The following is a 25,229-nucleotide window of genomic DNA, read 5'->3' as shown; positions in this document are numbered from 1 at the left end:
GGTGAAGAACTGCCTCAAACAACCGACTGACGGAGTGGTTGTACACAAAAATTAGCACACCATGCCACGTAATTTAAAAGCGGTAAGTTGGCCCGGTAGGAAATTCAACCTATTATCAACTGCTTCATATCCTCATTTGTTTGCCGCCTGATCATATCGGAACTATTCCAAACATGCAATAGCAATGCCTCTCATTGGGCATTGCCGCACATGCAGATTTTTAGAGCCTACGGCTCTGACAAAACTCCGTTATCAAACTCTGGGTGGCTCAAAGAGCCGGGGGAAGAAATTGGGGGTGGAAGGATGAATATTGTTGTAGGATTGGTTTGTCCACAAAATATTGTGGAGAGGAAGGGTGGTATATAAACGGTTTTGGGGTCAATGGAATGGGGTAGGTAAGGGTACATTTGTAAAAAGCACTGAACAATATATGGCAATAGAGACATCACGAAAAAATTAATTCACAAGACAAACCCATCTAGAAATTGATTATAAGATGAGAGTTGGGAGATTTGAGTCACAGGTCATTCCGTCCACATCTTATAATCAATTCCTCTTTGGGATAAAGGCATGGTTTAAATGACAAAAACATATAATGTAAATACTGGAATCCCAGCTGTGAAGATAAAAAATGTACATTTAAATCAGGCACATATCCAGATATTTTCCTAAGGGCTGAATGAGGATATTATCATTTCATATTTATCCTATAGGGTATAGAGAGTTGGCAAAAATCTATAAAAACAAAATCCCCTATTTGAAAAAAATGAGATCTAGTATTTCAACAATTAATATGAAGATCAGACCACCTAATTATAGCAATCTATAATTAAATGGTGTGAAGATCTAAGAATCAATGAGGTGACAAGAAAGCACTGGCAACATGCCAGCCATCCGAGCATTTTTAAAATAACTGCCTTAAATTTTTTTTCTATTTTCCAAAACTGCCTTCGGATAGTAAATCATTTTATATGGGAATGTTCACATGTTATAATGGAACCTGGATATATGCCCTTAACACAATATTGACAATATATGGTTTCGAAGCTTGGGCCAATGATTGCCACAAAAACAGGGAGGGGTGGGACAACCTTCAAACTGCAATAAAATGTCAACATTTGGCGCTAAATTTTATCAAATATATATTCGTATTAATTACTACACTGATTATGGAATTTTAATGTGGAAATGTTTTCAACAAGAACAATTTTAGCCTGGGTCGAATGAAGTTTTCTTGAACAATATTTGTTTTCAAATCCAAAAAAATATATTGGGAGTTTTTGCTACGAAACCATACTTTCAAATTGAACACTAACAATAACATTTTACAAAATAATTCTCTCACACACCTTATTCTATGAGCCAATAAAAACTTTCAAAGTAATAACATCACTATTAAAAGCACAATAACTATGGCATATCAATACATTATTTGTGATGGCATTCACAAATAAGGTGTAGAAAGTAGAAAAAAAAGGACAAAAAGCAGCGATCATTAAAAAAAATTACGAACAATAGTTGGAAATTCAACTAGTCATATTCCGCTGACACACATAAAAAACTTAAATCGCAATTCATTTCAGTCAGCTTGGTATGATACAGTGGAAATTCCCAATCTAGTTGAACAATCGTTACTAGAGTATGCAACACCATAATATGTAAAACATGCTTTCAATATTTTCAAGTTTTTAGGAACTATTCAAAAACTTCACAAACATTGAATACAATTGTTTAATCACAGCACAGTGTAAACAAAAATTTGCCCATCAGTTTGTACGGCTTAATTTCATTTGATTCAACAATCAGACCGATAGAATGAAACTTTTTCTAAGGTGGGGGAAAAGGGGAGTGGGGAACAACATAGTCGTTAATTCAAATAAAAATAACCCACACACTGCTTGTCATGTCATAAATTGATGATATATATTCAATTTACAAAAGATAAAAAATACCATTGTTGCAGAATTAAGGCTTTTATATATTCAATTCATGACACGAGTCGCACTTTGACAAGATAATTACAAAAGAAATAAAATCATATACAAACTCTGGCATGTATTGCGGTAAAATACTGGTATTTAAAACTTGCCGCTGTCTAATGAAAAGTATAAACGTGCACAGCACCATCAGGACGATCTTCATGCTCAACATGAAGTTGCAGGAACTTTGGAAGAAGCAGAAAAAAGAAACTGTGCAAGTTGCTGGGTGCACACGAGGATACACCTTCAGAAAATTGACAAAAATATAAATGGAATGAATTGGGAAAGAGAAGCAGTTTCAAATACCAACTCTGAGTAGAAGTTTTTTGGAATGATAATTATATTTTGTCTAGCATGTTTGTTGATTAAATCCAACTTTTGGAAAGTATGATCCACCCAAACCACATGCTAGGCATAGCATAATATATAAAACTTCTGACTCAGAAAACATTAGGAATAAACTTTACAAGATACAAAGTCCGTCATCGTCTATGAAATGTGCAATGTAGAAATTTGCATGATTTCATGCTTGGGCTGGAACTTTCAAAAGTCCTTTGATATGTGAAGTCAAGGCAGCAACGGAAAGCGCTTGGTTTAACTGGAAGTTGATTGCCACAGAGTGAGAGGTAGGTTGGCCACCGCTCATCCAGTGCATGGGTGGTGATGGAAGTAGTTCTGCATTGGGAGGGGAGTGAAATCCAGCTCCCGCATAACTACAACCTGACATTGTTTCATCAGATGATGAAACGCTAGAGCTGAAGTCCGATTTATCTGAAATGCTGTTACTTTTCAATCGAGAACCAATTGCTCGCCTTTGTTGCTGAGTGTGAGGTAATTGTTGTGAAGATAACCGAGGGAGCTCTGCTCCTCGCGGAAGTATAACGAACGTTATTTCATTGTTTTCTCCTTTTGAAGAAGGATTTTGCTTTAAGTGGACATTGCCACTTTGTCTTTTCGGCTTTGACATTTCTCGCTTCATCTAAATAAGGTAACACTCAAAAATATTTAATCACTGCATTTTTGCACTTAATATTTGAATTATCAAGTATCAGCACTTTCCTTCCAGTTTTAATTTTGAAAAGGGAATAGTCTACTTCCCAAAAAAAGAAGATTGAATTAGGATTTTTTACAAAGATCGATTTTTTATAGGCAACAATCCTCCATCTATTAAATCATTCCACAAAAGATAAAATGTCAATTTTAATAAATACCGTATGGCAGTACAACAAATTATTACCTCAGTGATTCTTTTAAAAACAGATATTCACAGCTTGCTAGTTCAGTATTCAAAGTTGTTGTTCCAGCAGACGGTAAGATGATATGTATTTAATATTACTGTAATAGGAACAACTATGAATTCAAACAATACACTAGCACAATCTGAAAGTATCACAATTACAGAATTATGGTTATTCGATGCAGTTACACAAGAGGCTAAATTATTTGATCCTGCTGTCCCTACCTCTGACTCCATTTCATTCTATCCCTACCGTAAACTCTGAAACTGTATTTATCAATCGATGTTTCAATTCATTAATTTATCTTTTTCTGTACGCAGTAATAACTGAATAAAAGCATTACTGTCATAGCGTATACAGGTACCGGTAGGCTATATGCGAACAACTTCACTAACATTTCTTTATTTTCGGTAAACTACAAAACACCAATGAACGGACGGACCTACATCTATACACCAAAAAAAGTCTGTGAACAAACCGCTCAGCGTATAGTCAGACAACGACTCAATATGACGCGAAAAAGAGAACTACGAGCGCCGCAGGGCGAAACAAAGAAAAGAAATGGCGACAGCTTTTGATGTTGCCAGATTCCGATTTAGGTCGAGGTAGCTTTTATTGTTTACGTCAGACGTAAACGTACAGATTGCTCGTGAATACAGAGATCATTTAACACAAGCTTTCTTAGCTTAATTATCACAACTCAGTCTTTTAATGTACAATACTGATAGAGTGGATTCGACATTCATGACCTCAAAAGTGAAGCTGCTCGTAAGTGCTTCATAGATTATACTTCATAATAACACCCAATATGCAAAATAATAGCGTGCTCAACAAGCTGTTCTTTTGTTGATACCTTGACAACTTTTATTTAGACGTTTTTCTGAAATTCTCAATTTATTTTCTACACGTCTAACGTTTTCTTTTTTGTGTGAATATATACAATCCTGGCAACCATTTTTATCGATTGATATCGTTGACCAATCAACCCTTCAGCTTTTATCACGTGCACAATACAGCCAATCAAGTCGCAAAGCTTGATAACGAGACGTGACGTCAAATAAATACAAAAGACTTTTCTCGGTTATCGACTTCCTTGTTTACTTCTTTGCCGATCGGCGTCGAAATTTCTTTTTTCTTTGGTTTGCTGCCAGACAATGCACCAAACCGTCGAAACTATTCTAACGGCTGTTTGTTTTACTTAATTAGGCTCGACGGTTGGTTGGAAACGTTCGATTAAAAAAGTCATTATATCGTCTTGCCAACCTGTTCAGCACGAAAACCAAACAGTACTGTAGATTTGATAAGAAATGTTAAAATGTCTGTAACTGCGTATGAAAGGTAGAGTTTAAATAGTTTTTTTTAATGGCAAACCTGTGTATAACCCAAGATGAATTTATCCGAACCAAGTAGTACAATGATGGTCAAGATTTTTCACAGTGACACGAAAGATCTATACACAAACTTTCAGGGGCCCAGGTGGATCTACTTGGCTTAGTTTTGACCACAATGGAATCTGCTGCGTGAATCTCCTGCACTGGGATATGACTACTGTAAATGGGAGCCTTTTTGCATCATTTTTTTGGGGCTACATTACATTTGAACTCACGACATTTGTACCCGCATACTATTGCACATGTGGAAATCTTCTTTTTTACGGATATTCGAACCCATACTAACCCTAACCCATGGATTTTAGCCAGGGGCGGATTAAGCCCTTTTGGTGCCCTAAGCAGTAAGCACTGAAGACTTTGGTGCCCCCTCATGTGTAATTCAATTAAACAATAAACCACATAAGTGTATTATCCATTAAAAATAATCACAACCAACAGTAAATAAAACAACTTTTACGAATATTTTTAGGTTTTATAACTGTCATATATAGCCGATATAGATATCGGCCGTTTACTGCCGAGTCGAGTAAACCTAAAAGTGATCAAAATATCGCGAATTCACTTACTTTAAATTTAATGAACAACGGGAGTTTACCGTTCTAATCAGACTATTATTATGTTGTATGGGTGGCGTTATTTTAAAGAAGATAAATAAAGCCTTCAGTTATTTTAAAGTTAATTCCCAAGAATTACCGTTGTATTTTGCGCATCTCGCTTCAAATTATATTCTTTCGTGACAGATATTACTTGAAATCAAGCCAGAGACTGTGTGATGGGCAAGGAAATACGTTTCCCCCTTGATTTCCTTATGTCACCTTTCTTGCGACACTCATTTTATTACGAATTGTTACATTGGGTAATTTAAAAACTTGCAGCGCGAGCAAGCTTAGTGCCATCGTCAAATACCAACCAAGTCCGTCTAAGTTGGTATTTCGGGACCTAGCTAAAAAAACTGGATTGCGGGGCGTCAAGTCGGCTCTGCGTTTCGTCACTACTGTCATATGGCCGACGCTTAAAAACAGAGGAGTGTTTTACTAAAATAAAGGCACAAAGCGTCAGAAAAAAGCTTTGAATCTCGGGCTGAAAAAACTCAAAAACGTTCCTCCATTAGATACAAATATGCACTAAAACTGTTCTGTGAGCCGCACGGAATGTATCAGCATGACAGGGTCTTGACCACCCTGGTCTACATTATCAAAAAACTCCCGACTTCGCTGACCACTAGATCGTTGAAATGCGATCGTGGAACCGCCGCAGAGTGTAAATATTTCATTGGTTCAATTGTTGAAGAGAAATTTTTTTAAAACAAAAATGCAGCAACAAAGAGAATACTAAAAAGAAAAAACAACAACAATTTAAGAAAACGACTCATAGGCCCATTTCGTGTCCAAGAAAAAGTTTCAGTGTATATTTTTAATAAAGAAGGTTAATATGATCGCCTACTTGAAGACGAAAAATAAGCGAACATTTTGAAGTTTGAGTCGTCTGGTGAACTCGTAATATTTTAATAAACACCGATAAACTATATAAAATTCTGTTCTAAAATTTCTGTGGTGCCCCTCTTTGCTTGGTGCCCTAAACACGTGCACGTGCTTATATTGTTTAATGGTTAATCCGGTGCTGATTTCATCACCCTCATATAGATTGAACCAGCGGATAAACGGGTGCAAATGTATGGGTTCAAATGTACGGTCACCCTTTTGGGGCATATTCGTGAGGTTTTGGATAACCTAGATGAGTGGTTCTCAACCTTTTTCTTGTTAAGTACGCCACAAACCTTTGTGGCCAAATTAAACTAAATGTTGCATAACACAATTCTATTTTTTACTCGTCGGATGTAACATTCAGGTAGTCATATTTATCATCAAATCAAACTACCTTCAGATTTTGGATCATCAGTTTAAATGCGATAGCTCAAGGGCGCACAGATATGAACAGATGAAATTGGCGTGCATGACAGAGTCCACCAACTTTCATAGGAGTTTTTTTGCAATCGAAATAATATAATCACGCTATGCCATAATTTTATACTAGTTGTACTGGGAGGTTTTTGTCAACCATATGGCAGTACATAAAAGTGAACAGTGAAAGGGATGATTTGGAATTAGATGAAAGATCAATTAATATCCCCTTCCTTTATTTCTTTTAGATCTTGCCATAATTTTTGTAAGTAAACAGTTTTATTATGATTGAATTTGACAACGTTGTTGCATCTGCATTATTTCCAATTACGTCAATCAAATTTCGAACATGTGATTCATTAACCTATTTCAGATATATTATATATATACATCTAAACCAAAAAATCCCAATTCGGATATTATCTCGCATTATTTTTTGTTCACAAATTATTATTTTTAGTAGCCTTCATCAAATAGGAGTGTGCTACACGGCATTCAGTGTTTCTTCCAATTAAATTTATAAACATGTTGAATTTCAACAATGTACCATACGGGAAAGGTCAGTCGAATGCCGACGCCAAGTTCGCCTTTAAAAATGTTGTCGATATCGAAAGTTGGGAACGGGACGGCATCTAACTTTAGTCTGGGGTCAGAAGCCGGGTCACGCCGGCATTTTGCTCCAATCTGATGCCATTGGTCAAACTTTTTGTAATAACACGAAGTCGAAATGTTTTTCACCAACTCGGGGGAACCCACAGGCTGCAGACAGCGTTTAAAATCAAATTCTGCAATTTCCTTTATATTTGTAAAATCTAACATGACAATTCAAAGGCACCATCATAAATCATCCAACTCACGTAAAGACAAAAACAGAACTACAACGGTACAGAGGAGGGCGCAAAGGGGGCGCCAGTCATTTAGATTTTAGAATATTCTAAAATCAAAAAAAATATTCAGGCACCAAAATTAATTGCAACGTCAACTAAATAGCGCCTTCTACACGACGCATCGAAAGTGTATCATATTAGAAATATTCTTAAGTATTGAGAAGCAGCCATATCAAATGTGAGAAACACTTTAGTTCGATGATGAACAAACTTGTACTTCAACATTTATTATTATAACAAAATTCTGAAAATTAATATCGTCATTTGATTCAATTAGATTTTCTTGTACTCTATAACTAAATTAGTTAATAAAGGCAAAGCAAAAGGATACAATGCGTTTTTATGGTCCATGACGATTTTGCAGAACTCGTAGGACATAACAGTGTAAATACAAACTTAAGATTGATCACACAATCGAAAGAAAATTAAAATGTCTAGTCTAAACTAAAGTCTGACCCATTTGTTTATACCGAAAATAGTAAGAACGTGTGGGTTACAAGATTTGAAACAATATATTACCAGGATAGTTAGATGCGCGTTTCAAGCACCGCACATTGACCGTAAACCCAGGTTATCATAACACATCTTTATTGCGTGATAGCGACGCAAAATTAAAAAAAGGACATCGAAGACACACGTACGATGACGCAGCGGAGACGAATCAGCAAATATGCCTTTGTTCAATCACTGAGATTGCTCTCTTCAAAGCCAACGCAAATATTGTTAGTCACGTGACCCCACACCATCACGTACCGTCTGCCATTTCCACCAACCGTCGTTTAGTTCTTTGGGCGTTGCGTTGGTTTGTTGCGATTCTGAGGCTTTATTGTACGCATGCGCACTGCTTTGTTTGGGTTGCCATGCCTTTCCGTTCCGTTTTCTGCTTGGTATTTAGTTTCCAGTACTTTCTATAGATCCGCGAAATGTTTTTCTTTCCTATCAATAAATCGTTTTACAACAATAAAGCTGCGTCAGCAATATTTTTCGTCCAATAAGCATCAATTATTCGACCCGAACTTATGCGATGCGTTCCCGAGAAAACCCTTTGGCGACGCACCGCTTCAAGAGCGTTTCTGTAGTTCATTACCAGACTGCCCGAAGGCAGATAAACGTAAGAATATTTTCAGGATGAGAATGTTTCAGGATACTGGTTTGCTACTAAAATTTTGAGTGCATTGATAGAATTAGTAGGTCTTGTATACGTGTAATGAATGCGACTCTTCTTGCAAATTGCAGAATTGACTCCACCCTTAAATACATTAGTACATCAATATCCAGATATCTGAACTGCTGAAAATCAGAATGTGGCATTGCACATTGAAATATTGACATACATACTGTACATACATATATCAGTATAGCTGTATAGCCTAAACTTGAAAATTTTTCGAATTGGCATTGAAAGTCTTTCCATGTTTAATAACAGAAGTAGGTCTATATTAAATGCAGCAATTGCTGAATGGTAAATCTTTTATAAGAAATACTGAAAAAATCCTTATAAAATTTGACGCAATTACCCCATGTTGCCATGCAAAAAGGTTAAACAAGTGCTGAACCAGCAGGCGAATCTTGTATCTGGCAAAACAAATTGGTAAATATATTAAATGTATACCGGTAGAGGTTTGCTATATCATTTTCCAGGTGTCAGAAATATGCGGTCAAACTTACATTTGTCGTGCATGTCTACATTCACAAATGTCTCTTAGCTAGTTCAGATCTTGTCTAGATAATATTTACCGAAGTATGATATGTGACAACACTATATTTTGTAAAATATATGTTTATATTTAATTATTAATTGGCCTGTAGTGAAATATATTAGGTTTTTTTCCCAGAGAACAGTAGATTGACAGAACTCGAATAACAAGACTATATTATTCTCCACTCAACCTATCAATAATAGAGTATGCTGTTTACCTTCTTTTTCATGTAATCTCAAAAGTTTTTACTGTGCAATACTGCAATTTTCTTTGAAACTTATTGTTTTCTTCGAGTATTTATTTTTATTTGTCTCTTCTTGCTTCTTATGTCGAATGAAGCAATTTAAATCAAAAATAGTGAAAAACGCTTGAATTTTTTCTTTCTTCTAGCTGGATCATATTAATCATCGAATATCAATCATTTTTTGAGCTTAATTCTGCACATCTTTCCTAAATGTGCCAATAATGATACTTGCTTTATTCACAACTCGTACATCTTATACCATGATATAATTACGGTAATAATATCACCAACTAAACCTCGATACTGAACAAAAGGATGCAATTTGGAGATTATCATATTTATATGAAAAAATATTTGGTTCAGTCGAGTACATGTACACTGTTCTCAAGGTGACATACAGTGAATCAAGTGTTGATTGGCGTGATAGTTGTGAACGTAACACTTTTGCTAATACATCCTGAAGAATTTATTTATTTGATCTTGTTAGGTCTTGATAGCTATTCGAAGAATTTCTCCAGTTAAGAAAGTGTATTATTGTTTGCTGTATCAGCAGTTGTGAACTAGTCATTTATTCTATGAGTAGAATAAATTTTTTAATAATTATAGTGTTTATACAGTGGTATTTTAATCTACTATTAATAAACTTGCTTGATGCTTTAAATCTGGTGCACTCAATAAGACATCATCCACAGTCTCACTCCTTTTAAAGAGTGTCATGCACTGTAAAACTGATTTTATACTGCAATTTTATGCTCAATTTTGATAAAATACCAAATATGCAATTTCCCACAATACTATAGTTTTAAAAACCTTGACGCTTGATTATGAAAAGCTTTATAGAAGAAACCATTCTAACAGGAGATTCATAGGGATGATGATGTAATAGTGTGACGTGTGCCCTTCTACTTTTTAAAGTTCAGTACTCGAGAAATTTTATACAAGCGACCTTTTTAAGCTATGTTATTGACATAAATTGAAAGCTATCTTCAATTGAACAGTAAAACACTGTCATTATATTGATGTGCTGCAATTTTAAGTTTATAGGTATCTGGGATTCGTTCACTACATGAAGCGTGTGTTGTCATATTTTAGTAGTAGACCAAGGTCCTTTTAGTTTTTAAAATTCCCCGTTGAGCAGAACTTTTTCCAAATTTATTATATTTTCATTATTAATATTCTTAGATTCTTGATACTGGTAGCATATTTGATGCCACAGATATTGTGAGGAGGTGATCATGAATTTTGGTTTACATCCAAACAACACCCAAGCCAAAATAGAAGAGTTACTGCTAGTGAATAAAAATGGCCTCTGTGCCGACTGTGGAATGCAACTTAGCATTGAAACTGCATGGGCAGTATTGTCATATGGGATATTTGTTTGTGACGATTGCAAACTTGTTCACATTGAGCAAGAAAACCACTGTAAGGCGCTTGATCAGTCCACTAATCCAGAGAGCACAGTCACAGGTTAGTTAATTTTTTCTTAATACGAAGTAATTTACATTTACTCGATGTACATATTTGTTTCAGCATCAAGCATTTAAATATTATTACCAATATATATTTTCTTTAATAACTTACACTGGAATGCCTTTCATCTCATTAAATTTGATTTCAATAAATTCAAATTTGAGTATATTTCAACTTCTGTGTGAATTCTCGTGTTTGTTTTGTTTATATTGGTTATTTGTGGAACACATTTCCCAGAGTCCTTGTTTTATGGATTAGGTTTTCATCTCTTTGGTCTGCAATGTATGGTGTATATAACAAGAATAATTTGTAGTTGGTTATGGCCAACTAATTTCAATCAAATTTTGGTATATTGGCAGTCTGAACATGACACGTGAAGAAACAAATTTGATTCACTCGTGACATGTTGTTTATTTTATTTCTATGTAAAGCGTACTTTTTTGCAATTTTTGAGATAGCTCTGAACCTTTTAATAGCCATGTATGTTTGTGCTTGTGATTTTTTTTAAAAACTAGATAACTATAAATGTTTTAGGAATTCTGTCAACAAGTATGTACCAGCGTTGGGAAGAAAAAGATTTCGAGCAGATGCGAATTCATGGAAATGAAAAAGTCAATCAAAAATTACTCAGCAATGTTCCAGCATGGCAATATAGGCCAACTGCCAGTGATGGCATAAAACACAAAGTGAGATGCTGATATGTTGCGTCGTGCCTTGGTTCATTCAAGGGTTTTATGATGTTTTATTAAATTCCGAATTTATTCAATATATTTTTGAATATTTCAAGTTAATTATTTATATATTGTGGAATCATGTTACATTCATGGTCATTTTCAATTTGTAAAATGTGTTATTGCCTCACTTTGATTTAGCCTATTTTTATCATGTGTTCTTTTGTATTCAGTATTATTTTACTAAATTTATTTCTATTGTTGTATACAAACTTTTTTTTAAGTCATGTTTTGCTAATGATCAGTATTGTGTTTTTCACCGTTTGCCCACCTGGGAACGGTTTATAAATAAATTATTTTATGTAATAATTATTTTCAAAGGAATACTGGATCAATTATAAATATGGAAAAGGTTCTGGTGTCGGAGAAGAAATTCCCAAAACTGCTGGAAAATCTTTTATCGGAATTCAATTCGCCAGACCTATGCCAAAAGGTAATTTTTTTAATTCACAAGCATTCAAGTCCATGCAACATGATAACTGGCTGAATAATCCAATACCCGACATGAACTGGTATCTGGACAAGATACAGTCGTTTGCCATTTGATTACGCTGCCTTATCGGCTTTTCTCTCCCCTATGAAAATTCGATCCTATCCTAGGATAACCTTTTAAGTATATGTACATCGAATTTAACTTGGGAACATGAATGAATGTTAGCTCAATTCGTTATTATTGTTAGGAAAGCATAGGACTTGTTGAATATGAATTCTGCTATTTTTAGAAGTATTCAATTGTTCGTTTTAAATATTTGGGGTATCAAGTTATTCAGATGATGATCTGTTTCACCATAGTTTCGTCATCATTCCTCCATAGTGCAATAATGAGGAACTATATAGGGAAATAAAATTGTTACATTCTAGGGAATAAACCTTCATGGGTATTTACCTTGACTATTTGAATTGTGTGATTCATAATGTCTGATGTGTATTGTGTACTATTTTTGTATCTGCGAGACTGCAAAATCAATTTTTTTGTGTGTTATCATAACAGGTAGTTTTCCATGCTGCGCCGTTCTTCAGAATGATAAACTCTACTTGACGTCTGATGCTAAAAATGAAGAAATTCACATCGAGAATATTGAAACAGTCTTGTTCAATTCAAAACGCATAGGAAGAGAAAATGGCGTCCAATTAACTTATCGAACAAGCAGTGCCAGCACTGGTAATAATGCTTATTATTGATCTTCTTAATGAAGGTATAATATTAAATGAGATCAAGAAGTTGATATTTTAAATAATCTAGTTGGCCTTCATTTTATCCCAACTCTGAGTTGTGTTTCATGTTGAAAACGAAACTGAATAAAAAGTTCACATAAGTTTATCATTTTAAAATTACCTTTTGGTGTTGTAGATTATTCCATGATGCTGCGATTTAACCTGTCATAATGCTGATATGAACAATTTTTATAAATAGAATAGGGAAATTTAGCTTAATAACAATCATTCACGTTATTAAATAAAAAAACAATGATTATGACGATTAATCTATGCATATTAAGCTCTCGTCAAAATTAGTAAGAATATAAAATACTGCTCACACTTTAACAGCTCAGCCTTGTCAAATGTCAACTTGTAAATGACTATCTCTAATTCACTCAATGAGGGGTCAAACAATGTCATCATAAGCTTGAAATTTAGATTCGACGCAATGTGTTAATAATTAACTAAAATTGTATTTTTAACCTATAGCTAGGAATATATTGTACAGTGAGGGCTGGATATTTGGTTTGCTCAAATTACTATATTCAAACTGTTAAAACAAATGGCAACCACCTCTTTCCTGGAAATTTTCGATAATTTATGAGCCTTGCTCTATCCATTTCTGCCTCAATCTCCTGTAATTGAAATTCATCATTTCAAGCCTTTTTTGTGCAATTTTTTTTAATTCTTTGCATATAAGATTAATATATCAAGCACTGATTCTATGTTATTCTTACTTATATATAGCTTACTGTAATTAATTTATTGAAGGTTTGTTGAAGAATTTTTTATCCTAATTGGTCGCTTCTGACATTTTTCAAGGGAGTTTGTTTTGGTTTTAACTATTGACATGTTATATATATAAGTCAAAATATATGCCAGTTATCAATTATTTAAAATTGTAAACACCATTTTAAAATAACGCTTAGCTTACCGGTATTATTTAAAATTCTGTTAAAAGTAAAATCTTTCGTCATACATATTCTGAATTATTAAAAATTTCGGAATTCTTATTAAACGAGTCATCTCAATTTTATTTTTCCCAAAAGTGCAATATAATGCAGAAAAAAGTATATAATTGTATTTTGTGTAATACATAGATATGTATACATACAATTTATATATTTGTATAATTGTTTGTACCCTAAAATATTTCCTGAAATTATGCTGTTGAATCAACTGAATAAGCTACTTAAGATATCCGAATGTTTTGAGTATTTATTTGCTTAAATAATTTCTGTTTAATATTTATCAGGTGGGAAACAGCATGCCAATGGTATCACTTACACCTATCTTCAGCATGAAAACATGGAAACTGTGTTAGATTGGATAAATTTGATCCTTTACACTAAGTTCAATCTACTTCAAGGAAAGTTTCCAAACTATTCTATAGATGAAGTGGCCAAAATGCTTAATTGTGGTGAGTTCTATCGAATGTTATTGAATGTATTTCAAAATCATTAAAATATTCTAATAGTGTCATATTTTAGCCGCTCATTACGCTGAATTATGCATCAGAATCGAGACAAAAAATTGTACGGATATTTTTGCAGCGTATAATTTCGAAAAATCCTATTTCTTTTCTCATTTAAAAAAAAAAGCCAGCATTTTGAAATTGTAAAGAGAATTCAAGAGACCCCTTAGTTATATATTAATAGAATACATTATTTGCCCAGTATTTTTTGTTGCATTCTTCTTTCATATTTGCTTTTGTGTTACTGTAAAATATCCGATTCAGAAACAGACAACGAATATAACCTGAAATGTTTGTTTTACTTGCAAAATTACTCTTTCTATAATGCCGTGGTGTGTAATATTGAGTATTTATTTATACCTAAATTGCCTCTGGGTATAGTTTTATACGCTGTGGTTCACTATTAAACTATGTGGTTTGTACAGACATCCATTATAAAATATTAATAATATATTTTGTGGGGGAATACATTTTAAATCCATAATTATTGTCCAGATTGCTACACTTTATATTAGGAATCATGTAATGGTATCATACCGTTTATAAACATAAAACCTGGCTGGTTACAAGGTATTTTTTGGTTTGCCTCTTTCGTTTCATAGTCTAAAAAATAAAATATATAAATAATTTAAATAAAAAAAATGAACTTACAGTACCATTAAAACATGCTTCTAGTATAAAGGGGTTTATTTGTACAGTTTTTTTGCTGCTCTCTTTTGGATTTCACATTTTTTTATTATTTTCAAATATCTATCTGAACATATTTTTAATTGTATTTTTTTTATTTTGTACATATATATGCTACGCAGAATTACAAAACTAATGGATTGGTCCAATGCTTCAGCTCTTTGTCGTTATTGATTAGTAATTGATATTAAAGTAGGAAACGCATTCGCACATTTAAAAATACATTTCTGCAACAATGGCGAACGTCTGTTCTTTGCAGTGGAAATTATCGATCATGATATTCAAAATATAAATTATCGTGATTCGTGATAAGTATTCACTTTTTTACGAAGGTGGTCTGATGAAAAACAATCGATCCTATAGCATCAACAAGCGTACCTTCTGAAATATGATATTAGGATAACAAAAGAAACCTGTTTTGTTGACGCCATTCTTTGGAATTACATATATTTGAGATATGCAGAATATCAACCGTCAAACCTTAACAACACACTGTAATATCAGTTACAATTTGACCCAAAATCTATGTATTATGGAATATGGTTCTCCAAAATGAATTGATTTAAAATTGATTGTATCCAAATTTTTTAAATTCTTGGCTTTATGAATAATAGTTTTATAATAGTTTTTTTATTTAGACTAGAGAACAATCATTACACGATTCATCTAAGCTTTTTCTGCTGTATCCAAAATTTTTGAATGTACACAGACTTCTCAGTGTTATTGCGGAACATGACCCAATTTAGAAAATGCATTATTTTGGAATGTATTAGAATAAGTAGTATATTCAATTTGAGCCATGCCCTATATGCGTATCAAGGGTTCAATTGTCAAAATATAATATCACATATATGTGTTCCATGCTCTCAATTGTTTTCATTTTACTTTATTTTTATTTATTGATTAGAATATTCTAGATTGATTGCTCTGGTATGATGTGAACATACAACATTCTTTTTGTTCCTCATTGGTCATACCACCGTCGTTTTGAATCTGTGTGGCTCAGTATTTATGGATCATTATGTAAAATTTATTTTGTCTGTTCGCAAATAATAACATCCTCCCTTACTTACTTAAATTGGAATATTTTTTGTTAAAATTCTTTCACAAATTCGATACCTTCCTGTTATTGTATAGGATTCCGTTTCTGTCATTACTTATTGGGAATTTTTTTTAATAAATATACCTTTACAGTGACTGTGAAGGAGTCTTACATGTCCGCAGCAAGTCACGGATTGATTTATGTCAGTTTGAGTGAAGCTCGTATCGCTTGTTTTCAACATCATCTTGACGAACAGCCGCTCTTCCATTTGCCAGTTTCAAAGGCTCTCAAACTTTCAGGTAAGAACAATATCGAACAAAATACGATATATATATTGTTTGAAGATTCATCAATATTACTGCTATGTGTTTACTTCTATTTTACTTTGTTAAAATTGTATTTTTAACAATCAAATAAGTGACATTGAGCGGAATTGCTGATTGCCCAGTTTTATATAGCTCAATCGTATAAACTTCTTTAATAATAATACTTGTTACATTTCAAAATTTTCTTAATTAATTAATTTCAATATGGAGCAGGCTAATTTGTTTCAAATTTTGTTTTTGTAACCATATGTCTTGTGATTTCATTGGTACGAGGTGGATTAAACATACCATATTTTTGAATTTATTAAATGGATTTTAAAAGTCGTGGAGCTGTGAGACTATAGTTTACCTGAATGTAAAGTCAGTTAATTTGAAATGGGTCAAGTTGGCAAATTTCAAATGTAGATTATCTATATTATTCCCGAACCAAGAATTAATCATATCGAATAGGAACACTGTGAATGTATTGAATATACTGTTCATTTCAGACATTCCTAATTGTTTTTCTTGTTCAATATTCTCATAAAAAATATGCCACATCTGTTTTCAGGAGCTCAATACCTAGAAGCTCTAGCTCAATTTTTCGGAATGGATGTCAGCAAGCTTTATGGATACGAAGAATGGAATAAATGTATCGAACATGCTCTGAGTTTAGACAAACTTGCTTATTTAGCTGGTAGGTTTTTTGTTTTTGTTTAATAATATCTTGGCCCCGTCTCAATTAGCCAATCACTTGAATATCTATATGTGCCTTCTTAGTTCTTCCCACCTCATTCCCATCTCATTATAGTGATTAAGAATTATAGTTACGGTAATTTCAGCTTAATTGCCAAGTGACGAACAGTAGCCTTTACTTTGCGATATAGTTATAAAACAATAAAATAGAACTATGTAAAACTGCAAATGGAATTACTTGAAATATCAGACCATACTGGTATATTATTCAAATATCTTAGAAATATTAATGCATCTTAACGTGAACATAAGAGGAAAATTTTATGATTATCCTTTAATTCCAAATCACTGTTTGAATAATATTTGGAAATGCATAGCGTAGGATGTAGAATTTTTTTGACAATGCTCTGCTTCGTATTGTCTCTTTAAAATTAAAACCCATTATGAGGAAAAAGAATTACGGAAGTAAAATAAGGCCATTTCTGATGCGATAATATTGTTTTTGATTTAGGCTGTAAATATTTCGTTTTAATTTTACCATATTTATATTATGATTCATATTTATAGTCTGCCATTTAAAAGTACTGATGACATTTTCATTGTTTTGATTATAAACTAACGCCTTAGTGACTCGTAGGTCGAATGCATATGAACTATGATTAATTACCATCTATGACAATTTAGTTATGCCTCCCATATGAGGTTTATGTACGAAGTACGATTAAATATATGATATGAATTGTTTTGATTATTGTATCACACCGGCTTTATCTCAAATTGCATATTGATTTTTGTTTTCGAACTCCAATATTGATCAATAATATTGGCTCAGCTCCTCTATGTTCATTTTCACAAATTGAAGGCGTTTCAAGGACGAACGTCAATATAATTGTCACGTTTTCTAATTTTTTTTAATCAATTTTTGTTTTGTTTTTAAAACAGACGAACTTGCCAAACCTATCAATTCTCAATATTTGGCAAAACCGAAACCAGTCGTTGAAACAGCTCCGGCTTTTGAGAAAAAAACAGTTCCAGCAGAAAAACCCATAGGTTGGTATTTTATGTGATTACTTGCAGAGTTGGCCAAAACAGGAAAATTTACTATTATATTATACCATTGAAAAATGTTCTTGATAAATATGAAATATTCAATGTAATATGTGTAAATATATTATCAATGGAAATTATAAAAGTTAAATTTGGTAGTTCTTTTGATTCATATTTTATTTTATTACACAAACAAGGAAGTAAAATCAATTTTTGTTTGGCTTTCAAATATCAAATTCTTAAGATGACAAATTTTCAAATTACCATATTCTTAAATTTCCCAAATCAAGAATGAAATATATCGAATGTAACCAATTTCGCATTTATTCGAATATTAGATTTGATTTGGGACATTCTGTATTTATTTGATTTTGAAAAATCCTTTTCCAACTAATCTATGTTTCTTCATAGGAATTCTCTTGGTACTAAATTGATATGCAAAGTGGAAAATTTACATTTGAATATTTTCTGAAATTTTAATGATTTCATTTTTAAATATTTCACATGCTTCTGTTGAGGATGATATTGGTATTTCCAACTGTTCTTGACTATAAAATGTAAATGTGAAATTTTTATGAAATATTTGCTTATTTATGAATGCACCTATTGGTAAGAATCGATGATTAGGCATCATTCATAATTGGCCCATACTTGAAAAATCAGTTTTCATTTGTTTCACTTATTATGATTTCAGCATTGTCTCCTGTCGATGAAAAACTGAAAATGGTTAACAATGCAACTGATATTAACAAAGCAATTAAAGATGAAAGAGGTGAGATTAAATGAAATTTTTTGGGTGAAAATGTGATAAAAGCAAGGCCATATCACCTTTCTCATATGTGACACAAACAAGTATAGATATTTTGCTAGTTTGAATCGCTAGGAATTTTTCAGTATATATGATATTGTTACCGTTTTATGTAATTGAAAATTCCAAATTATTGAAGGTGTGAAGAAAAGTGTTTTTTTTTCCAGCAGCAGCAATAAATAACTTGAATTTGTCTAAAAACTGCCAGCTGTTTACTGATCTAATTCAGCCTTGTAATGACTAATGACAAACCACCAATTGAAAAGAAATCCTATTCATGAATATCCTGCAATCCTGCAGTTTTTAGGGATATCAGCTGATGAGTTACCATGATTTATTTCATTATGTCGTATAATTTCACACATTTTTTGTTTTGTTTTTATGTGTTTGTCACTAAATAATTTTTTTTGCAATACCAATATTCGATTTATTTAAGGAGTATAAATATGTAATTGAGGATTGAATTTGAGCCTACTGGGAAATATAAACCACCATTTTTTTTATTTGGTTTCCTTGGTATATGCCCTGCATAATGAAACTGTTTTTGTTAGTCTGTCTGATGCTTGATTTGATATTCGTTTTTTAACAATATGCAAATTAGTAATATCATTTCGTTTTTATATACATAATAACAAACAGATGTTATTTCAGAAATGAGTCACTTCATGGTTGCCGAAATTCTCCGAAATTTTAGAAGTTCCACCAATTTTTGTTCTTTTGTCAGAGAAACTTAATTAAAATATTTCGATTTTTTGATTTGCTGGAAAATTGGTTCGCTTCTAGTTTTTTTTTCTCCTTTTATTATTAATTATTGCTTCTAAACACTCAAAAAATATGCTATTAAAATATAGGAATGATTCAGATATAATCTTTATATATTTCACAAAAATTTACAGATACATACTTTGTCAATAAGTTTTTTAGGGGTTTGAGCAATTGAATTTTTAATAAGTTTTGATATGGAAGCGGCAAAGTTGTTATATTTACATAAAATACCCAAAATCAAGAAAATTTCAGTGTGCTTTTGAAATTTGGACCGTTTGAAAATCAAAACCAATTTTTCTGAATAAAATTTATGAGTATGTTGAGTTCTAAATCATCTAATGAAAATGTCTTTCTATTTTTGTGTAATTGTATATTTTTGATTGGTTGCTGATATGAGATAATACGAATATAACATGGAATCACTAATATTCATACAAGAAAATGTTATTGTTTTGTTACCAATTTCAATTCAATGCTCTTAATATCGGTGTTCTTTGAATACACAGGATGTGTGTGGTATATATATATATATATATGTATGAATACCGCGGAATCTGAAGAGTTAATATACAACTAGCGAGGTATTAAAATTGGTATGTCGTACAGCAATTACCCAGCTATTAGTTATTGATTCATTTTAAATGCCGGGATTATCTGAATAATAAATACAGCATTTCATTATCACAAATAATTACTTGTGAGGCTGCAAACTTGACTCAATGCTGATTTCTTAATTGTTGATTGATTATTTTATGATCGAGAGTGCACCAGCACTAGTGTTCCCAAAAGTTTCTTTACTTTTATTTTATTGGCCACAAGTTTTGCTGAATTGGTATTCTTGTTGGTGTTTTATTGGTGTTGTTGAAATCACATCTGGAATAATCAATTTTAAATTTCAAGAATAATGATATTAATATGTTGCTCAGATTCCATCTCCAAATATTGTTACCGTAATTCACAGACATGTTTTATGTTACATTCGGTACAACTCCTAATCTCACTCGATTTTATGACATTGTGGTGTTTAATTTATGCAAGTCATGTCTGTATATTTTAGGATTGTTCTCTTGTTAAATTTATGATTTTTCTGTTTCAGGAAATGAAAAAACTGAAGAGAAATCTGCTAAAAGTTTTGACTGTTATCCACCAATTGGGCCTATGGGTGAAATGGGGAAAGTCGCCAGAGGTAAAGTCTAACTTCTGTTTCAATAAATCTTTTTTATAAAAAATTGCGTTGATTGAAATTGTTTCAAAGATTGCGATGTTTACTTGAATTTGTCGTAAGATTAGCATTTGGCCTGATTTCAAACCATTTGATTTTTGTAACATGATATTAGTTTGACTGGATACTCCCGTAGTATGTGTACCAGGGTCAGGCCATAATTTTATTCCAATTTTCCCTATTTTAGTTCTATTACGAGTTCGGGACCGTCTGTTAGCCAAGTGAATATACCATACCCTCTGCCCATAGGTTTCAGTTCCTTTACACAACTTGATGTAAAGTAGGCGGATAAAATTAGTTACCTCCTTATTGATACACATACTTCTGGAGCGCCCTTTGACTGATATGAAACTTGAATAAATAGCCTAGTAGTTGTCGTATTCATTTTTCATATTGTGTGCTAAAAGACTTTGGGGCCGTGTTCTACAAATGCTATGTTATTATTATTCAGGAGAATTGCCACCAGAAGCCATAAAGCCTGGTCCACCAAAAATTGACCAGAACAGAGTCCAAATGTATGGTAAGTAAATTGTTTCATGTTATTGCTTTGAAGTGTGATAGGGGGATGCCTATAATCAATTAAAAATAGATTTAACTTCTGACAGGGTAAAAAATAGAAATACACAATTTTTTTAAATTTTTTTGCTTTGCCAAATTAATTTTCTCAAACTTATCTGTTGGACATGGTTCATTTTAAAATATATTCAATATTTCGCATTCGTAAAAAAAATTTTTGAGAGTGCATTTGGTGTAGTAAATTCTCAGTTTTCACAATCCCAGAGCATTTAAAACATTGTTCCTTATCAAAATTGTTATTTGAAACTTGACACTTTCAAGAATAACATCTGCGGTTGAATTTGTTATCTTTTAAGTGAGATTTTATATTCATAGTTCCTATACATGGAAACCACTGATTCTTTTTAAACATTCCTTTATTAATATTTTCAATGGACTGTTCAGTACAAATATTTTTGCAAGTCTCAGCATGTACTGTATTACCATATTCATGTTATTCCAACAATGCTATTTTAAAAGTGATCCGAATGCATAATAGCAGCTTGACTCATAAAGGTCATTATGTGCGTCTCAATTGGTGTATGAAAAGAAAATGTGATGTTGCATGTCTATTATTATTTATCATTTTGTTTCCCTATGAGAATGGCAGTGAAAACTATGGTTAATGATTCCCCACAGTTTTTAAATTATTTGTTACCTGAAAATGTTGTCTTTGGAGAAATTGGAGATTTTTTTTTATCCAGAGTTAATGCAATTTTTCAAAGTAGTGAGATTTATACGTTTCACTAGTTTTCATAGTTGTGTTTTGAATCAAGAGAAAAGTCGATAATACTGCACAGTCATATGACGAGCCATTGCATATGTGACCTCGTTCCGGTCGGATATAGAATAGTTGCCAGTTATTTATTCAAACGCGTGGATTTGATGGTGGAAAAAGCCATCTTATCACAGCGAGAAGTCTAGAAAACATCTCGCACATAATTATTGCTAATGAGATTCAAACCGGCAAACCCCTCTGGGTAATTGTAGGAGCGTTGCAATTGCCGAGTCACCTTGCTAAAACATGAACAAACCATCTAAAGCCACCTGAAAACATGATGAAACCAATCAATTTTATTTTAATATGTCATTCAGGATTGCCCCCGCAAATGCATCCAACTGTCTCGACTCCACCTCTCAGTCACTCGATGATGGGATCTCAAAGCATAACTCCCATGACGTCAATGAATCATCACATGCCACAGTCTCGTGCCACTAACGTGGATTGTTATCCCCCCATTTCTGGACCGATTCGTGATATGTCCGATGTGTTCCACCCACTGCCTCGTATGCCGCAAGGTAACATCAGAAATTTTTGTTTTATGTAAATAAGCTCACAGATAAATCAGACCGTATTAAATTTGTGAAAAAAAAAGTTATCATTTTTTGGATACAGAGTTGCCATTTTGATATTTTGCTAAAGTGTTGTTGTTACTGGGGCTACTCTTTGGAACATAAAAACCCCTTTTCTTCGTAACTAATCAACCAATCAATTTCAAATTCCCAGTACCTAGAAATGGTAGTTGCCAAAATTCTATTAGTATTAGTATTTTTCAAATTTTTCCTAATTGACAGGAACATTGTTTTTATTCTGTCAAGCATGACCGTCACGCCGCCTTTCTTTATTGTTTTGCGAACTCTGTGCTTAACGACATTTCTGTGGGTCACATAGATGCTGTGGTTAGTTATTGGACCTTTGTGTTTTTAATATATTTGAACATTAATCTCTCGTTTTACTCAGAATATAATTTTTTTATTGTAATATTACCACCTTCTTTTGCAGATGATGGATATCCAGTTATTGATGAGTTCAAACCAGTAAACAGTGGCTATAAAACTCAGGTTCGTTGCATCGTTATTCACTCATAGTTTCCTTCGAAATTTGTTACTATTTTTGCATTGTAAGCGAATGGTAATCAGCAGATAACTACTATACTATAGATAAGAATAAGTCAGCGGTTTCCAAACTTTTTGTTCATGTGGTGCCAGATTATCAGAGAAAAAAAACCATGTCGCACTTGATCAGAAAAAAAAAACATGAAACCTTTGAATAAAACTCAATTCTCTGATTGTTGTGTGTACTTAGGTCTTTTGAAGTTTGTAAAAATTGTATGCTTGAAGAATAAAAGCAATGTCAACAAAACAACATAACGTCATAACATTTACACTTATTCATCTAATGAGAGGTGTGCGGCTGTTGCTCTAAACACGTCATTTTAAAGCACGGTGTTATACTTGAAAGACACATGAAAAACACACATTTTTCTCTCCATGTCCAACTGTGACCGTTATTTCGTTTCAATTGACGCCACTTCCGAAAATACAACTCCTCAGAGATAAGAGGTTGCAATTTCGAACTCTGCCTGATTTTCTTTCGAAATACTATAAAATCAACCTTGTTCGCTGAACTCGGTTCAGCAGATAAAGAAACTGCAGCTTGCGAAACTACGGCAAGGCGCCTTTTTTCGGAACCGCTGTACCAAACTATAGATAAGAATACAATAAGAAACGTTTTTTGTCTGAATATAAAATATATATTTACAGACTTACTTTATTTTACAGACTATATTTTTTCCTAAATGTATTCTTTACAAAAGTTGAATACTTATGAATTTTTTTAGGATCGAACTTATAAACCAAGAATGTCAATGTTCGGTGAACCTGATCTCGGACATTTTGGAAGAATGACTGGCAATAATGGTATAATTTTTGTCAATACTTAAAAACATTTTCTATTGTCATTAATAGGGATTTTCGACATCCATAGACAATGATAGTAAATGATAGCTACGAGAAATAATCTCCTTTTCTGCATTAATAAATTCATGTTCAAATTTTTCTAGGCGTACAATCACCAACTGATTTACAAAACGCTCAACATTTTGGTCTGGGAAGATCTGCATCCTGGACTAATTCTGTGTCTGGACGTTAGTATTTCTTTATTTTGGTTCATATTGTTAAAAGTAATAGTGAAACGAAATGAACTGTATTTCACAACTCATATGCAGTATGTTTATAGAATCTTGTTACAATTTTGAAATTTTGTCATTAAGTCAGTTCTCAAAGTTTTAGACTGTAACTGGGCTTATGAACACCTTTATAATAAATTACTATTATCGAGCATTTTTAAGTATAATATGGGCCAAAGGCCAAAAATTTTGCCCATCTAGACTGACAGGCAATGTAAGTGTTGCGCAAAAAGTTACATTTTAAAAACATTTACAGGGTTACAAAAGTAAAAGTGGAAAACGATAAGCCTCGCGTCATAACTAAATTTAATCGCAATCTCAACAAATTTCTTGATCTATTTTTCAGCTGAAATTTTAAAATTTGGTTATGGTTTGGTTGTGGCAGCATCAGCATCAGGCAGGCTAGGTTGAATTACCCAACGGGTCTGATTTGACCCGCGGGCCGTAGTTTGTGTCACCCCTGATATAGAGTGGGGAAGCTTCTATTTTTGTATGGTCTGTCGTTAGAGGTTTACCAGTATACAAAATCATTGAATCCATTTAAAATGGTTTAGTTTTGCATAGTATAACAATGATTTGTTAAAAATTGTAACAAAGTGGAATATGTTTGGATGACATTTATCTTTGTATTGAATGTAGGTCAATAGCACTTGATAAATCTCAAGGACACTTCGCACTCATCACTGTATGTGACTTAACACGTGTCTTTATTTTAGCGTTAGTTAATGATGTTGTGTGTCGCATTTAAATAAAACTCGCTTATTAGGTAGGAAATTTGTTCGCTCAGACAAGTGTGGGCCACACAAGGATTGTAACATCGAATCAGCGTTGTACATGTACTTTAGTTGAAGGAATTTAAAAATATCCTATAAATGGTCCATTGTATTGTTTTTAAATGTGAGAGGGTGTTTTCATTAG

The 25,229-nt window shown here is 32.9% G+C and overlaps 2 protein-coding genes across 4 annotated transcripts in view; one reads left to right on the top strand and one right to left on the bottom strand.

Annotated features, from left to right (window-relative positions):
• Positions 1–268: 268 nt before the first annotated feature.
• Positions 269–3,556, bottom strand: LOC120339294 (uncharacterized). Its single transcript, XM_078116298.1, has 2 exons — positions 3,217–3,556; positions 269–2,958 (listed from the first exon to the last, which is right to left on the bottom strand). Exon 2 carries the CDS (start codon positions 2,956–2,958, stop codon positions 2,503–2,505), a length of 456 nt encoding a protein of 151 aa, XP_077972424.1. The 5' UTR covers positions 3,217–3,556; the 3' UTR covers positions 269–2,502.
• A 4,195-nt stretch (positions 3,557–7,751) lies between these two features.
• Positions 7,752–25,229, top strand: part of LOC120339312 (uncharacterized) — a 28,037-nt gene continuing 10,559 nt past the window's right edge. The window contains exons 1-16 of one of the 3 annotated variants that reach the window (XM_078116001.1): positions 7,752–8,987; positions 9,232–10,807; positions 11,345–11,496; positions 11,863–11,974; positions 12,533–12,703; positions 13,997–14,161; positions 16,097–16,243; positions 16,821–16,946; positions 17,888–17,995; positions 18,687–18,764; positions 20,662–20,751; positions 21,239–21,307; positions 22,438–22,641; positions 23,126–23,184; positions 23,964–24,042; positions 24,186–24,269. In XM_078116001.1, coding sequence (XP_077972127.1) covers positions 10,576–10,807; positions 11,345–11,496; positions 11,863–11,974; positions 12,533–12,703; positions 13,997–14,161; positions 16,097–16,243; positions 16,821–16,946; positions 17,888–17,995; positions 18,687–18,764; positions 20,662–20,751; positions 21,239–21,307; positions 22,438–22,641; positions 23,126–23,184; positions 23,964–24,042; positions 24,186–24,269 — 1,876 coding nt within the window. In that variant the 5' untranslated portion in view covers positions 7,752–8,987; positions 9,232–10,575. Of the gene's footprint in view, positions 10,808–11,344; positions 11,497–11,862; positions 11,975–12,532; positions 12,704–13,996; positions 14,162–16,096; positions 16,244–16,820; positions 16,947–17,887; positions 17,996–18,686; positions 18,765–20,661; positions 20,752–21,238; positions 21,308–22,437; positions 22,642–23,125; positions 23,185–23,963; positions 24,043–24,185; positions 24,270–25,229 lie in introns of all 3 variants that reach the window. The other 2 variants (XM_039407403.2, XM_039407404.2) reach the window with 2 other exon arrangements.

This window comes from Styela clava, chromosome 9 (assembly GCF_964204865.1).
Source record: "Styela clava chromosome 9, kaStyClav1.hap1.2, whole genome shotgun sequence".
In the NCBI taxonomy this organism is placed as follows: Eukaryota; Metazoa; Chordata; class Ascidiacea; order Stolidobranchia; family Styelidae; genus Styela; species Styela clava.
The sequence above is the reverse complement of the archived record's forward strand: the minus strand, read 5'-3'. Positions and strand labels throughout refer to the sequence as shown.

What these genes read in the sequence shown, in the direction of transcription:
- LOC120339294 (XM_078116298.1), bottom strand. Translation starts at nt 2,958, where the DNA reads ATGAAGCGAGAAATGTCAAAGCCGAAAAGACAAAGTGGCAATGTCCAC.